We start from the raw sequence: 16390 nt of genomic DNA on the forward strand, positions 1-16390 counted from the left end.
AAGTATTGAGAACCCACAAAATCTGTAACACGTTCTTGTGACATTTGATTTATTGTGGTCTAAAATCCAAACCACAATCTCTACAAAATACTGCGTGCTTATGAAAGTTGGCAAAAACGAATACAATACTCTCTATATATTGCATTGTTGATATTATCCGTGGGTCAAAATTACCTGAAAACTGGTGCTCTGGAACAATAATGAAAAGAATTTAACTGGCAGCAGCTTTTATCAAACCTTTTCCTATAGAATCAATCATGAGAATTAAAAACAACCAAAAAGCTCTCCAATAAGCATATTTTGATTTTTAAAATAAAGTGATAATGATTAGTTTTTGGCTGCCAAGATTCTTGGTCACATTGCTGTATTTTGTTATAAGTCAGACTCCCTAATTCTGATACCAGCTTCTTACTTTAATTGGATGATAAATCCAGGCTTGGCATAGATGGTCCATTCACAGTGAGCATTGAGGGGATAGCTCTCCAACAAAATCTGACCCTTAGAGGCTCGAAGAACCTGGCCACATCCTGAGAAGTAAAGAACAGATTCGGGTTAGGAAGTTGTATCAAAAAGAGAGAATAGAAAGTCTGCAAAAATTTTTGAAATCAACAGACAGAAAATGGGGATTATTATTTCTCAAATACCTAGCTATGTGCTGGGGATCTTCACATTTAATTCTCCTGAAGGAAAATGGTAGAATGCCAGTTTTCCAGTTGGGAAAATGACAAACCAGAGAGCTAAATAACTTATCCTGCATAAAATCACCCCACGCACCACATCTCCAACCCCAGGTGAACAAGTCTAAAGCGGAATTGCTGCACGAAATAATCCAGACAAGGCTGAGGATGAAACAAGTGAACTCTGGCAATCTTCTACCTCGTTTCCAGAGCTGCCTGACAGAGCTATGGTTTTTATTGAGTACAGAGACCAACCCCAGGTGGGGAAGTAAGGACAAAAAAAAAAAAAAAAAAAAGTAAGGGCAGATAGCTCAGGCTATCCTGAACCTGTCTCACCCAGGTTTACATATAAGACAATCTTTGATTTGGGTGAAATCAACTTGTAAACAAATAGATACAAAGGAACCAGGAGTGACCTTTGCTTTAGGTAAAACAAGGCATAATCTAACAGTCCAGCTTTTAAGTGACAGATCAGAGGTTCAAACCTCTTTGCATCTGACTATAAGTGGAAGGTACTGTGTCATCCAACCTCTCCAAGGCTGCAGTATCCTTGTCTGCTGCCTCACCCTGAAGTGGCTTATTTCCACAAAACATTATCTTGTCTGGAGTCTACATTTGCATATAACCCTTCTATCTGTGTTCCCTGCACATCCTCTACTCCATAAATATAACCCCAAACTAACCCTTTGCTGACCTTTCTTCCATCCAGCTAGAAAATGTAAGCATCCATTTATTCTATGGGCAATTTAGATAATAAATGTCTCCAATGTGTGTTCTGCATGTACAATGAAGATCAGCATGTACCTGATCTCCGATTGGCTGGACTGAATTATTGGTTTTTTTCCTTTTCTTTCTAGCTCTCAACCCCTTGATTTCAAACTCTTAGGAAGACCACCATTTCACTCTAGTGTAGGGGTAGCCTGGTACAGAATGAATCACCTCATTTCTGTATCTTCCAAACCTTCAATCAGTACCCGTCTTGTTTTGTTCCTGTTCTGGGAGATGGGAGAGTCTGAGCTCCGTAAACTGTTAAGAGGAAGAACTAAAGGGCTCAGCAGGGCTTTAAAAGCAAGAAATATTCAAGTCATCTGAATTAAGAAGAGTTGCCAGTAGAAACTGAATCTGGGCACAAAGCCTTCCACCTTCACTGTGATCCCAGAAATGACCTCCAAAGAATTGCTAGAAATTAAAATTCACTAAATTGAATCACTGTTAAATTGTATTTCCAGGGGCCGGGCGGTGGCGCTGGAGGTAAGGTGCCTGCCTTGCCTGCGCTAGCCTAGGACGGACCGCGGTTCGATCCCCCGGCGTCCCATATGGTCCCCCAAGAAGCCAGGAGCAACTTCTGAGCGCATAGCCAGGAGTAACCCCTGAGCGTCACAGGGTGTGGCCCAAAAACCAAAAAAAAAAAAAAAAAAAAATTGTATTTCCAGTGTTATTATAAGCAGAGTCTTATTAAGATGCACCCTATATCTATAAAAGAGTTTGGGAGAAAATGTGTTGAAATTATTACTTTATAGGGGGAAAATCGTCTAGCTGTATAAATTATCTAGATTGCATAAATATGGGATATTTTCTACCAGAGTTGGCAAACTGCCATCTAGGACAAATCCAGCTGCATGCCTATTTTTGTAAACAAAAATTATATTGGAATGGGCCACACCTGCTCTTTTTCTCTAATTATCTGTAGTGTTTTTGACCTAAAACAGCAAAACTAAATCTTTGCAGTAAGAAATGGTGGAATCCACAAAAACAAAAAAAAAAAACTATTTAGTATCTTCTTTACAGAGAAGCTATCATTGCTCCATATGGAAATCTAGTCTGACATCATACACTTTGGACTTGCATTCATATTCAATGCTTCTTGAGCCCCAGAGGGCAGAACCCCACTGCTAAGTGGACAGTGCTCCTCTGCATACTGATGGTAGCACTACTGCTCACAGTATCACTCACTGCGTATTTGGCAAGCTGGGAGGTCTAAGGCTTGTTTTTCTGTGAAAACCATTGATGACAGAGGGCACCTCTTCACTGGTTCCTAACTGCTGCTTTGCCAGTGGGGAATCTCATCTGCCATTTCCTATGGGGCTCTTCTCCATTCTCTCTCTCTCTCTCTCTCTCTCTCTCTCTCTCTCTCTCTCTCTCTCTCTCTCCCCCATCTCAATACTCCCTCCTTTCATCCCTCCTGAATCTCCACCCTCCACCATTTGATTTGCCACAAGTCGCGAAAGTCACATTTGAATTTAAAAAAACAAAACAGACTCTTCTTTTGTGAGGGAATCACTCCTGGGCAATGCTCAGAGAGCACTGTGGTTCACTCTAAGGTATTGGGGGTTACCACTGCCACATCTAGCCATGATCAAAGGGACAATGTACTGTAGGGGATCAAACCCAGGGCCTCAAACCTGGGTAATGTCTTGACCCCACATTAATCTCTGACTTTAGTCCTGAATTCAGAGACTGTCCACTTTGCAGTCAGATAGTGTAAAAAATACAAATCATTGCTCTAACTGCAAAGCAGCATTTGAGCATGCAGAAATTTTGTGGTGACTCCTGACCTGGACTTGAGATTCAGCATCACCTTCCCTAATTGTATGGCTGAAGGTACATGCATCTCTTCATCTCTCAGCACCTCAGAAAACCAAGTGAAAATAAAAGTAGCATCTGCTTTATTTGGCTTGGGGAAGCTTAAATCAGATGGTGCCTGTAAAATCAGTCAGTGCTCACTGTTGGAGCTGGTGGTTAGCAAGGGTTTGATCTTGCATCTGCTGAGATCCAGTGCTGGGCCTCAGCTTGGACATGAAACTATTTGGTGGGTTTTCTTATCTCACTTCATTTCTTCTCCCACTTTATTTTGAAGCAGTGGACTTTGTTCCCCATTCTTGCCCTCTTCCCCCAAAGAACTCTGTCAAAGCTTGCCTCTATCCCTTCCTAAAGGTGCACATTTCTTCTTCCTGCCACATCACATTCTTCACACTCCCATCTGCCCATCTGCTGCAAGGCTGTGGAAGTGATACGTTGGGTGTGAGAAACCAAAAAAGAAATCTTCTTGCACAGCCTCCGCCCCTTGAGACTGGCAGCTTCCCAGCCTGCAAGGTGTTAAATTCTAGCTACCTTAGCAAAGCCTCTGCAAGAACCACAAGTTAGAACCAGCTTCCAATCCTGCCAACCTGTTCTAGTTTCCCTTCCTCTTCCGGAAGCTGAAATCCCAGAGTGACTGTGGCGGATGGCAAGGACCCTCCCCACTCAAGTCTCTTTGGCAAGACCCTTTGTGCTTTAGCCAGTTCTAGGATGGGAATCCCCCACCCCCCATCCAGGCATGGTTCCTACCCCTGAAAGGCCAGTCCCCTGGCTCCTGTAGCCTCAGCCCACCACTTCCTACCAAGAATGTTGCCTTCCAAGCTAGAAAGTACTTGCTTCTTCCTGATGCAGTGCCTTCTCATTCTGGAGGGGAAGGCAGAGTTGGCCCAGACCAAACTGGGGAATGACTTCCAACGAACCAGAGACAAAGAGGTCACTTCTTAGAAATGCACTTGGAGGAAAAGGTATTGGCCATAGCAAAGAGGATGAAGGAGCCCAGCTCCCTCCCCACATCAAGGCACTCCTTCTGTTTCTTCTCCAGTCCTTCCTAGACTCCTGGTGCAGGCTGACTCACTACACCTCTCTGTTCCGGCAGAACAGTGAACACAGCCCAGTGTCCCCGCCAAGGAAGTATTGCAGGCCAACCAAGCAGGTGGTCTTGAGTGTGAAAGGCAGAGCAGGCAGAGTGCCCAGAAAACGTGCTCAGATTCCCTGACAGGGTCTTGCAGCTACAGGGAAATAGAAGTGTGTGTGTGTGTGTGTGTGTGTGTGTGTGTGTGTGTGTGTGTGTGTCCATGTATGTGCGTGCACAATAAAGGAAAGGGATTTTCCAGTGAAACCAGACTGCCCCCTGGAATCTCACTTAAAACCAAAAAAATCAAAGAGAGAGCTGGAGAAACCCATAAAGTTTAATGGAAATCTTCATTGAACATCCAAAGAGATTAGAGAATTCTCAACAGAAAGGATCATTCAGACAAGTCTTGTATAGTCCGGTACTTAAGTTCAGTATTGAGGGTTGGAGAGGGAGGAGCAAGATAGAGACAAAACATACTTCTGAGAAGTGGTTAGCATCATTCTTAATTTTTTCTTGCATCTGTCCTTAGGGGGGGAATAATCTATTAAGAAGTATAGGTGCATCTTTTCTCTTTCAAGGATGACTCAGGAGGCAGACAACTCATAGTGGAGGAGCAAAAGTGGGTTAAAACCAAACACACATTTTATCTCCAAGCTATGGAACTTCCGGCAAATTCTCCAGATCTTCAAAGCAGAGGTCTCCTTATTTGAAAACAGAAATTAAATACAGGGGTACCTCCACCCTGAACATATGTCATGTGGACCCAACTCCATGTGATCAGACAGTGACCATCCAATCCCAAACCCTAGATCCCAGACATAGAACTGACACCGTTCCCTGCAACAACACCAGGAACCAAACTCGTCCTGGGAAAGTTTTAATACTGTTCTGGCACCAATTTGTGCCAGTTTGGATATGACATCCAGACAACAAGGAAATGGCAACTTTATCTAAGACAGGGATCTCAAACTTGCAGCCTGCAGGCCATTTGCGGCCCTCCGTACAACATTTTGTGGCCAGCAGCCGGCCTTCAAATATTGCAGTATTCGCGATTATTCGCTTACCAAATAATTGCAATAAAAATTGCATTAGTAAGGAAAAAAGTGCATTAAACATTCGCATACCTCGAGCAATTCCGTTCAGCATATGCAAATGTTTAATGCGATTTTTTGCGATTTTTTTCCTTACTAATGTGATTTTTTATTGTGAATATTCGGTAAGAGAATAATAGTGAATACTTTGCGCCTAGCGCAAACGTCATTTCACCTGCTCCTGCCCGCTGTCCCTTGCATTATCGTAAGCCTAGGGGAGAGAAGGGAGAGAAGTTTATTACAGAATTAGATTTTGTCATACCTTCATCATGACTTTATCAAAGCCGCAGTGAAGAGAAAGATTGATGACAAGCACAGACAATTACAGGAAAAGTGGGAGCCGCAGTATTTCTTTGTTGAGCACAGGGGCATCCTTACATGTCTTATTTGCTCAGAGAAAGTTGCAGTGCACAAGGAATACAACTTGAAATGACATTATTCAATTAAACATGCTGAGGAATGTGCAAAATATCAAGGAAATGAGAGAGCCAAGTGGGTTGCCAGTCTTAAAGCATGTCTAATGAGGCAACAAGATTTCTTCAAGAAAGCAACCAAAGAGAATGTTGCATCAGTCAAAGATAGTTACATGGTTAGTGAGATGATTGCTAAGGCAGGGAAACCATTCACAGAAGGAGAGTTTGTTGAAAAATGCATGTTACAGACTGCAAGTATTATTTGTCTGGAAAATAAAGGTCAGTTTAGCAAAATCAGCCTTTTTGCCAACACTGTGGCAGAGCGCATTTCTGACATGTCAAATGACATTTATCATCAACTGTGAGAAAGCAAAATGTTTTGATGCATACTCAGTTGCTCTTGTTGAGGGCACAGATATAACAGACACTGCACAGCTCACAATTTATGTCCGTGGTGTTGATTACAATTTTGAATTGACAGAGGAGCTGCTCACAATAATTCCAATGCATGGCCAGACCACCATTAATGAGATATTTTGGCATCTGTGTGATGTCATTGAGAATGCAGGTTTGCCATGAAAGAGGTTTGTTGGAACAATAACCGATGGAGTGCCATCAATGACAGGGAGAAAAAAATGGACTGGTGGCACTTGTTCAAAAAAAAACTTGAAGAGGAGGGTGTAGAGAAGGCCATTGCTCTTCACTGCATTATCCATCAGCAGGCCCTTTGCAGTAAATGCCTGCGTGTGACAATGTGATGTCTGTTGTTGTGAAATGCATCAACCAAATCAGATCCAGGGGCTTAAAGCACAGGAAGTTCTGTATTTTCTTAGAGGAAATGGAGTCAGAATACGGAGATGTGCTCTATTTCATCAATGTACGTTGGCTCAGCAGGGGAAATGTCCTGAAAAGAGTTTTTGAGTTAAAGAAGAAGTGAAAGCCTTCATGGACAAGGGTGGGAATGCTGTTTCTGAGTTGAGTGATCACAAATGGCTTATGGACTTAGCTTTTCTGTTGACATCACACATAAGCTGAATGTACTAAACAAGATGTTACAAGGCCCGGGGAAGCTTATCAGTGCTGCCTATGACAACGTGAGAGCATTCTCCACAAAACTTGTGTTATGGAAATCCCAGCTCTCTCAGACAAACCTTTGCCATTTCCCAGCATGCAAGGAACTTGTGGATGCAGGCATACCATTCAGTGGTGAGAAATATGTTGATGCTATTTTTAAGCTAGAGAAGGAATTTGATCACAGATTTACAGACTTCAAAAAGCACAGAGCCACTTTCCAAATTTTTGTGGACCCCTTTTCCTTTGATGTGCAAGATGCCCCTCCTGTGCTTCAAATGGAGCTCATTGACCTGCAATGCAACTCTGATCTCAAAGCCAAGTTCAGGGAGATTAATGGAAAAGCAGACATGCATGGGCAATTTTTGAGAGAATTGCCCCCCAGCTTCCCTGAGCTTTCCTGAATGTTCAAGTGCACCATGTGCCTTTTTGAGAGCACATATTTGTGTGAAAAGTTATTCTCCACATTGAACTTCAATAAGTCAAAGTACAGGTCTAGACTTAATGATGATCATCTTCAAGCCATACTGAGGGTCTCAACTGCTTCCTCTCTAAAGCCAAAAGTGGTTCAGATTTGTGAGAAGAAGTGCTGTCAAGTCTCTGTCGGCAAGGAATAGGCAAAAGATGCCATGTTCAGAAGAACTGTTCATGATCTTCACTCAATGTTCTATTCATGTTCAGAAGAAATAATTAAAACTGTTAATAATGACGTTTGAGGACTTTTTTTGTGAAATCCCTTATGCGGCCTTGCCTCACCCAGACTTTGCCTCCTGTGGCCCCCAGGTAAATTGAGTTTGAGACCCCTGATCTAAGATCAGGTTGTCCTATCTTATCACCTAATGGTAAGATGAAATCAGAAGACACGTCATCCATTGATCTGTGCAAAAACCAAGATCACTAACTACAGAAGACTGACTTTGAAAAATATGGCCGGGCAAAACTTATCCAAAGACCAATAAGAAAGACCCTAGCCTAGTCTTTGGCATAGGATCTTCACAATAACCAAGATCTATGACTCAAGAGGTCTGATTTTGACAACTGCGATTGAACAGAGCTTCTGAAATCATAATAAAAGACTCTATCCTAAGCTTTGTCCTAGGATCTGTGCAAATGCCAAGACCACTAATTACAGCAGACTGATTACAATAACAGTGATGGAATAGAACTTCTAGAATCATAAAGAAATACTCTATTCTAGGCTTAATCCTATGACCTGTGCAAATACCAAGATATCTAGTTACAGAAACCTGATTTTATTATCCACAACTGAGTGGAAAGTTTCCTGTCACCATATAAAAACCTTGGGTTGTGAAAATGAGCATGTATGGAACCTGTAATTTTTCCCATGGCAGTATGCTTCAAGGGTAAAGAATCCTTGTATCTCTTAGGCCAAGGGAATTCCCTTTCTAATTCCCCCAATACTATGCGAAGAAGAAGAAGAAGAAGAAGAAGAAGAAGAAGAAGAAGAAGAAGAAGAAGAAGAAGAAGAAGAAGAAGAAGAAGAAGAAGAAGAAGAAAAGAAGAAGAAGAAGATGATGATGATGATGAAGCACAAATTGCCACACCAGTCTTCCTTTTTATTTTCCCCCTTTATTCTCATGGTTATTATTTGGTTGTTGCTTTTTTTGTTGCTATTGTGCTTTTTTTCGTAGTTGCTGGTTTTGGTTTTTTGTTTCCTTTGCTTTTGTTATGTTTTTCTCCCTTTTTCCCTTTTTTCTTTTAAATGGATATTTATAACCTCTAGGTAGACTCTTCCCAGTTTTTTCTTTTTTCTTTTCTTTCTTTTTTCAAACAGAACCACATAATGAATAATCATCTGCCTCATAAGTTAAAGGGGGAAAAAAAGGATGGTAGCAGGACCAAACAGTCATATGAACATTGATTAGAAATAAAAAATGATCAGACTTAAACATCAAACTCAAAGTCAATGACAATAGAATCGATACCCAATCTACAACAAGCTATAGAGAGCCAGTTACACTATCAGTTTGGTGGGTAAAGGAGGCAGATATGGGATGCATGCTAGGAACAGGGATGGGGGAGGACAACAATAGTGGAGAGAATGCTCCTGATTCATTGTCGCTATGGACCTTAAATATTACTGTGAAAAATTTGTAATTCACTTTGGCCACAATAAAAATTATTAAAATATAAAAGAAAATAGAAATTAAAGTAGAACTACTACCATATTCGTTTTCTTTTCTTTTAAAGAATCAAATAAAAAAGCTCTATGGAAAGTACCTAGCACAGAATCTGGTACAAAAATTATACAAAACATGACAACTAATATTGCTGTTTCTCTATCATCTTGGGTCAAAGACAGTATTAGGTCATAAAACCTTAGGGGGCTGCTCTAATTCTGACATAGCGCTTCTGTATTTATGGAGCATCAGGCTAGAACCCTAAAGACCTGAAGCCTAGGAAAGCGATGGCAGAAAGAGGACATTAATGTCCCACATTTAGGCCAGAAGCTCCATGGTATAGTTCTTGCATAAAGGATCTTTCCCATCTTATATATACCTCTCTATGTTACATATAAAACTTGATTATGTCAAGTTAAGTCAGCCAACTCCTGGCCCAGACAAACCACTATTGAAACCTTTTCCCCTTATACAAAATGACCTGTCCATTCTAAAGAAATGATATTCCAATTAGAAGAGCATTATCACTGTGCTATATAAAGTCTTTACTTCCCTCAAATTACCAGGGTCATTATAATAGGATATCCAAATACTTCTGTTAATCCAACCCCAAATCTAACAGAGTCTAGAGTAGACTAGCACAAGAAATTTGGATTATTGAATTCTTTTGGTCTTTTCCTCTGGACTTTAGTTTGGTTCATTTCTATTAAGTTGTATTTAACTTCCATGATTTTTCTTCTGTTGGGATTAATCAGCTATTAACCCCCTACATATTTATACACACACACACACACATACACACATATTTAACTTCAGAAACATTTTATGTGGTTTAATGACGTCCCAGTCCATAATTGTTTTTCCCACAGATTGTATTTTCTGGCGTGTGAGTTGTAAGCAATGCCAATTGGGTTTGCATGATTATATAGGTTAGGTAGGTAGATAGCTAAAAACATGGATAAGACCATGAGAAAATGGAAAAAATTCAAGGAACAGGGAAGCTGGCACAGGGAGTCTGAGTCAAATATTTCATCCAGTTTTATGTTTCTTTGAAATGCTTCACACTTTGTTACATAGCAGGATAACAAATGTAGGTTAGCACTATTTCTTTTTTATTTTAGTTTGTTTTGTTTTGGGGTCATACCCAACAGTGCTCCAGGTTTATTCCTGACTCTGCACTCAGGTATCACTCCTGGCAGTGCTCAGGGGACCATATGCAGAATCAAACTGTGGCCAGTTGTGTGCAAAGCAAGCACCCTATCTGTTGTACTCTCTCTATGGCTCAGTCCAAGTTGACTACAGCAAACTACTGAGCTCAATACACAATCATTCGAATCCTTATCAAATCAACATTTGTGCCATGACAGTTTATAGTTACCATAATAACCTATGAATGTGGTCATCAAATCGAAAGGGACCTAAGACCTCTGATATTTGGGGTGAGAGTGGGAGGGAATAAAAAAGTCAGGAATCTGAAACCATAAAAAAAGAGACAAGATTAAGACAGACTTGGGGTGTCTTTTTGAACCCTCACTCTCTTCATATGTGGGAGAGTCTCTGCTATTTTCCTTTATTCCCTAAATAAGCATTTGATTTTATCCCCAGTTGGGCGCATGCTTCCTTTATTTGTCTTCTCTACATTTTTAGATAAATGCTGTCTCTAAATATTTCATGTTTTCCATAAAATCCATTTTGGAGAGACTCAAAAACTGGAAATCAGGAGCAGGGTGGGAGCTGTGCATGTCGGTGTGCTGGTCTCCCTCACATTGTGCCCCACATAGCAAAGCAAATACCTACTGTAATTATACATCTTAGTATATTGTAGCTTTCAGTTCCATGACTTTTTCCCCCTCTAACTACTTTGCAAACCTAAAATTTATTAGTTCTTTTTTATTATATTTATATTTCCTGAAGATTTCTAGACACATTTAACTTAAGGTTACTGGGATTAGAGGGATAGTATAGGTGTTTAGATGCAGGAGCAGAGTGATACCCCATGGAGAACTGCAAGCTATCAATGGGGTGGCCTGGGTAATCTGTGGCAATACAGAGACCTCACATTGAACTACTGGTCTCTGGGTCTCATATGCACCATTCAAGAAGCCAAAAAATAAACAAACAAATATGTCTTTGTCTAGAAATTCCAATAGCTGATCATATTTAGTCTATTTCTGTTTACCTTTGTTTTATTTGGGGGCCATATATGCTGGGTACCAGGAATAAGTAATCAATACTTACTCCTAGCTTTTTCCTGGCTCTGTGCAAAGAAATCTCTCCAGGGGGTTTAGGATCCCAGAGATGCCTGGGATCAAAGTTGTTTTGGCCACATGGAAGGCAAGTGATCTACTTGTGTTATCACTCTGGCTGACTTTTTCTTCCTTGTCTATTCATAATAGGAAATAATTATTTTTCTTTTTTTTTTCTTTTTTTTTTTTTTTGCCAATCCCAGTGATGGTCAGGAGTTACTACTGGCTCTGTGCTCAGAAATCCCTCAGGGGACCATATAAAATGCCAGGGATTGACCTGGGTTGGCCACATATGGCCAACTGGATTAAGTACAACAGGCCAAATGGACAAAGGCAATGTAACTTGCAAGTTTGCCTAAAGAACTGAATTTACCAGGATACAAGGGAAGGGAAAGCAGGGGGTGGCACCTTGAAACATTGGTGGAGGAAGTGGACATGCTTATGTTGAGTGTGTTGTTGGAATGTTGTATGCATGAAACTCTAGCAGTAATGGTATTATAAATAATGGTGTCTTAATAAAAATGGAAAGCAAATCAAATAAACAAAAGTGCAACAAGCCTTTTAGTTCACAAGTACATGCCAGGCTGACTCCTCATTTGTGTCTGCAGGCTCTACTTTCACAGTTTTACTGGCCCATTATACAGTTTTACATCTGTTTTATGGGCCTACCCCCAACCTAGATGGCTGCCCCAGTTAGAATGGTTCTGCTTCTGGGATCACTTGCACACCAAGCATTCATTTGTCTGGAGTTGAGATTCTTTTTGTGTTCACAGATATTTGATGATTTTATATAAAATGAAATACTTTTCTTTGATTTATCTAGTGATGTCTTTCTCAGAGCAGGAAGAAGGTCTTTTTCATGTCCTTCCACATCCTGGTCAGACACTGAGCCAGAATTGATGAGTTCTTTGACAACATAAAAGTCCACTGTAAAGGTTCAAACATTAATCCTCTGGGAGTCAAAGAGGCTCAGCATCTAAAATAGGTGTCATTTATCACACAATATTTGCCCAGAGAAGATTTTATTTTAGTGTCCAGTGTATATTCCTCTGTCCCTTAGAGCATTGTTTAATATTTTCCTCTTCTGCCCCTACATTTATTTCTTTTCCCAATAGCCTACACAAAGAAAAAGAAGAGTTCATGTAAAGATAGTGGTTTAGTCCTGGAAACAACTACCCCCACTTACTGAGAACTGATCAACACCAATCCAAGTGATGGGATATACACACTGTATTTTTTAAAATCTCATATATGTCCTCTGAAGACTGACAATTATTTCCTTTTACAAGTGAGTGTGCTAAGATTTACAAAGACCGAGTAACTTGCTCAAATTCATGGGAGAATAAGAGAGTCAAATTCAGGTCTTCAGGTAGTCAGGTCTTCCTTCTAATAATGTTCCAAAGCTGGACCTAATGTGCTATTGTTCTTTTCCTAAAAGTGTCAAGACCATAAAGTTAAGGGGGAAGTAAGACAGGTTCCAGTACTGCCATCTTGGTGATGATATGGTTCACTCGGGTTATTTCATAAGTCAGTAGCACATAATAAAATGTCCCTGCTTCTCTCTTCTCTCTCTCTCTCTCTCTCTCTCTCTCTCTCTCTCTCTCTCTCTCTATATATATATATATATATATATATATATATATATATATATGGATGTATATATATATATATATATCACATTTTATGGTTTATTCTGGCTATGGCTCAAGAAGAAATCATCATCCTCTCTAGCATTTCAGACCTACCAATATTCAGGGGCATAGCCAGCTCCTCTTTTCCCAGGTCTTTATCCAGAATATGACTAAGACAAAAGATAGCATGTCATTCAGGTCCATCAGCTTTCTCTCATAAATCCTCTCTAGTTTGGGTTGCCTCCCTCACTTTCCTATATTCAGGGGTCTCAAACTCGTGGCCCGCGGGCCGTTTGCAGCCATCCGTACAACATTTTGTGGCCCTGCCCTAGAGGAATCTTTTTTGTTTTGTTTTGTTTTAGTTGTTTGGGTCACACCCCCCAATGTTCAAGGCTTACTACTGACTTTTCACTCAAGGATCACCCTGACTCTGCCTCCTGCAGCCCCCAGGTAAATTGAGTTTGAGACCCCTGCCAGGACCTGAAAGGTTCAATTCACTGCCACACCAGCGGCTAGAATGCTGTATGTAGTGCTTGGGTCTTTTCATTGTTCATCTCTAAAGCCTCTGCTGAGGGTCAAGTTAAATAAATTCTGCTCTGGAGTTGGCACCACTTAAGAACCAACCCTTCCAATGTTAGAAGTTTTAAGAGGAATTCTTAAAGAGTTTTTGACTTAAGATATCATCAGTATCTCAAATATCATTTGAGAACACGCAGTTCTCAAATCCCATTCCCCATAAAAGGGTCCAGAATTTGTATAGAATTAGTTGATGCCAGAATCTGTACATAAATTATCAAGATGAACATAAAATATTTCTGCAGGATCAAAAGAAAAGAATTACGTAAGGCATGATACAATGGGTCTGGCTTAAAAGTCTGAACTGGCCAATTCTAAAACAATTTGGTCATATAAAATAAAAATTATGATAATATTAAGATATATACCCTCTTATGAATTTAACTTGAGTCCTTAAGTACTGTAAAAGAGAAAGCCAAAGCTGGGGAAATGATCATTGGTAAATTAAGAATAAATATATAAGAACATATGAATTTTTTTTAACTCTAAGAGATTAGAATTAAAAGCAAGAAAAAATTGTTTGTTTGTTTTTTAAAGGAAAACTCAGCTCCTTTGCCTGAACTGGAGATCCGAAGATTACTAAACAGCTCTTTCTTCAGTTGTAAGATATGAATAAAATCTTCTCTTGGACTTGAGGACTTTTCATCCATTGCAGAGAGTTTTCCTGAGGCTATCATGAGCAATATCACATCCCAATGGTTATAAGTGAAGTGTCACACAATAGATTTTGACTTCACTGACAATGTTTCACTGACTAAGTTGTCAGTGAAAGTGAGCAAATATAGGTACTCCCATATCTTCTCAGTGCTAAATGCTTTCTAACTCAGAAAAAATGATCCAAGCCCTTCCTGTCACTTATCTTTCCTTCTATCGTTCTTTATTACACTTAAAAAAAAAAACAGCACTGTAACAGAACTTTTCCCTGAGAATTAAATGGTTTGACTGGAGCACTTGAGCGCCATCTGCTGGGGAACCTCTTGTACTGCCATGGGGCGCTAGCACTGTCAAGTTATCAACAGGGCACCCAAGTATTCAGCTTCCCCTTAGTCCAGGTGGCAGCATAATGCCAACGATGGGCAGATATTAACAAGGAGCAGAATAAAAAAATTCCTTCTATAAATTACCCTTTATTTAGTGCAAATATGAAGTTAAGGTCATAGGAACCTGATAACATACAACTGAGGTCTTAAGTTCAAACCTAATTCATGGAGATACTGTCATCTCATTGTTCTCTCTGGTAACCTATCCAGTACATCATGTGAATTGTCATATAAGGCCTGTGGCTGTGGCCAAATAACATAAACTGTGTATAAGGAGGAACTTAGAATAGTATAATTAAATTGAACAAGTGTAACTGAACCAACACAAGAGTAGATAGGAATTTGACTTGCTCTGTTTGCTTGATAGACCTGACTAAAACCCATGTTTTCTTTTATTATTTTGGTTGTCTTTCAAAATTAAAATCTCTGAGAGAGAAGTCACTGCATCTGTCTTGCTCATCATTGTATATTCAGCATCTAGGGTTACAGGTTCAAGAAATAATTTATGAAGAGATGGGTTGATTGGTAGAAGAAATGAGTTCTTGACTCTTGGCCTCTGCTTATCTAGTCATGAAGAATGATTTTTCTGGACCAGTTCTGCTGTCCAATATTATATCTTTATCATAACCATAGACACCATCACTAGTCCAAGCAGTCAGATTCTAAAGACAATTGAAAATTACACTACAGTTAATCCTATAATTTAACCAATAGTGGCAATTTGGAAAAGTCTGCAGATAGGGTGTCTTTTTTGTTTGCTTGTTTTGGTTTTTAGGCCACACCTGGTGGCACTCAGGGGTTACTCCTTGCTCTGCACTCAGATTTCACTCCTGGCAGGCTCGGGGAACCATATGGGATGCCGGAAATCAAACTCGGGTCTGTCCAGAGTCAGCCACATGCAAGGAAAACAACCCTACCACTGTGCTATATCTCCAGCCCCCAAGATAGGGTATCTTTTGACAACTGATATTCTCTCTTTTACTGATTTGTGCCTTCTTGAACTTCTACTTGTCAAGCATTCTTTCATTTTCTGTCCTTCCCTTTTAATAAGTCCATGTACTCTTGCAAAATATTTATATTTTTTAAGAATTGAGACCTTCATTCTTAGAAGGAATCATTCTTCTCTTCCTGCTAACTGATTTCAGGCTTAACCATTTGTATGCTATGACACGGCAGATATCTTCAATGTGCCTGTGTATATGCTTTGGTCCCTTATGGCTCTGAAACCCTGTTTTGAGAAAAGAACTCCTCCCAAGTACTTGCTGCTTCTTTGACCTAAGCCCTGAAATATGAGTTCAGTTCAGGCCAGAACAGCCAACCTCAGTTGAATCCAGTCAACCCATAGACCCTTGATAAAAAAAAAAAAATACAAACATCCGTCATTTGAGATTGTTTGTTACACAGCAAAGACTGTGTAACAAAGATAAGCTCCTTATCACAACTGTCTCTGAAAACTGCAACTCAAAAATTTTATCTTCTGGCTGCAGTATCTCTTCTATTGACACTATTTCATTAATATAAAGCATGATTTTCACTATTTAGAAATCAAGTTGCTATTCTCTCCCTAATAGGATCCTTCTAGTTCCTAGTTCTACAAACCAACACAGTCATGTCTTCATCTTATCTTGGATCAAACAAATGGCCAGTTTAATTGATCCTTACTAATGTTCTTCTGAAGAACAGTGCTCAACCCTCAACCATCCTGATAGAATCACCCCCCAGAAGAGGTATGGTTTTGATTTTGTCTTGATTTTGCTATACAAGCTTTAATGTACCATTAACTGGTGTTGCAAGTCAGCCCCTGAAGAGGTTGACTGATGGAGGGATGGAGGATGAGGTCTTTCTCCTCCAG

The 16390-nt window shown here is 40.0% G+C and overlaps 1 protein-coding gene across 1 annotated transcript in view; it reads right to left on the reverse strand.

Moving 5' to 3' along the window:
- Positions 1–16390, reverse strand: part of PAMR1 (peptidase domain containing associated with muscle regeneration 1) — a 97654-nt gene that overhangs the window by 37283 nt on the left and 43981 nt on the right. The window contains exon 4 of the mRNA XM_049779979.1: positions 413–527. Within this exon, the coding sequence (XP_049635936.1) occupies positions 413–527 (115 nt within the window). The remainder of the gene's footprint in view (positions 1–412; positions 528–16390) is intronic.

This window comes from Suncus etruscus, chromosome 9 (assembly GCF_024139225.1).
Source record: "Suncus etruscus isolate mSunEtr1 chromosome 9, mSunEtr1.pri.cur, whole genome shotgun sequence".
NCBI classification, from domain to species: Eukaryota; Metazoa; Chordata; class Mammalia; order Eulipotyphla; family Soricidae; genus Suncus; species Suncus etruscus.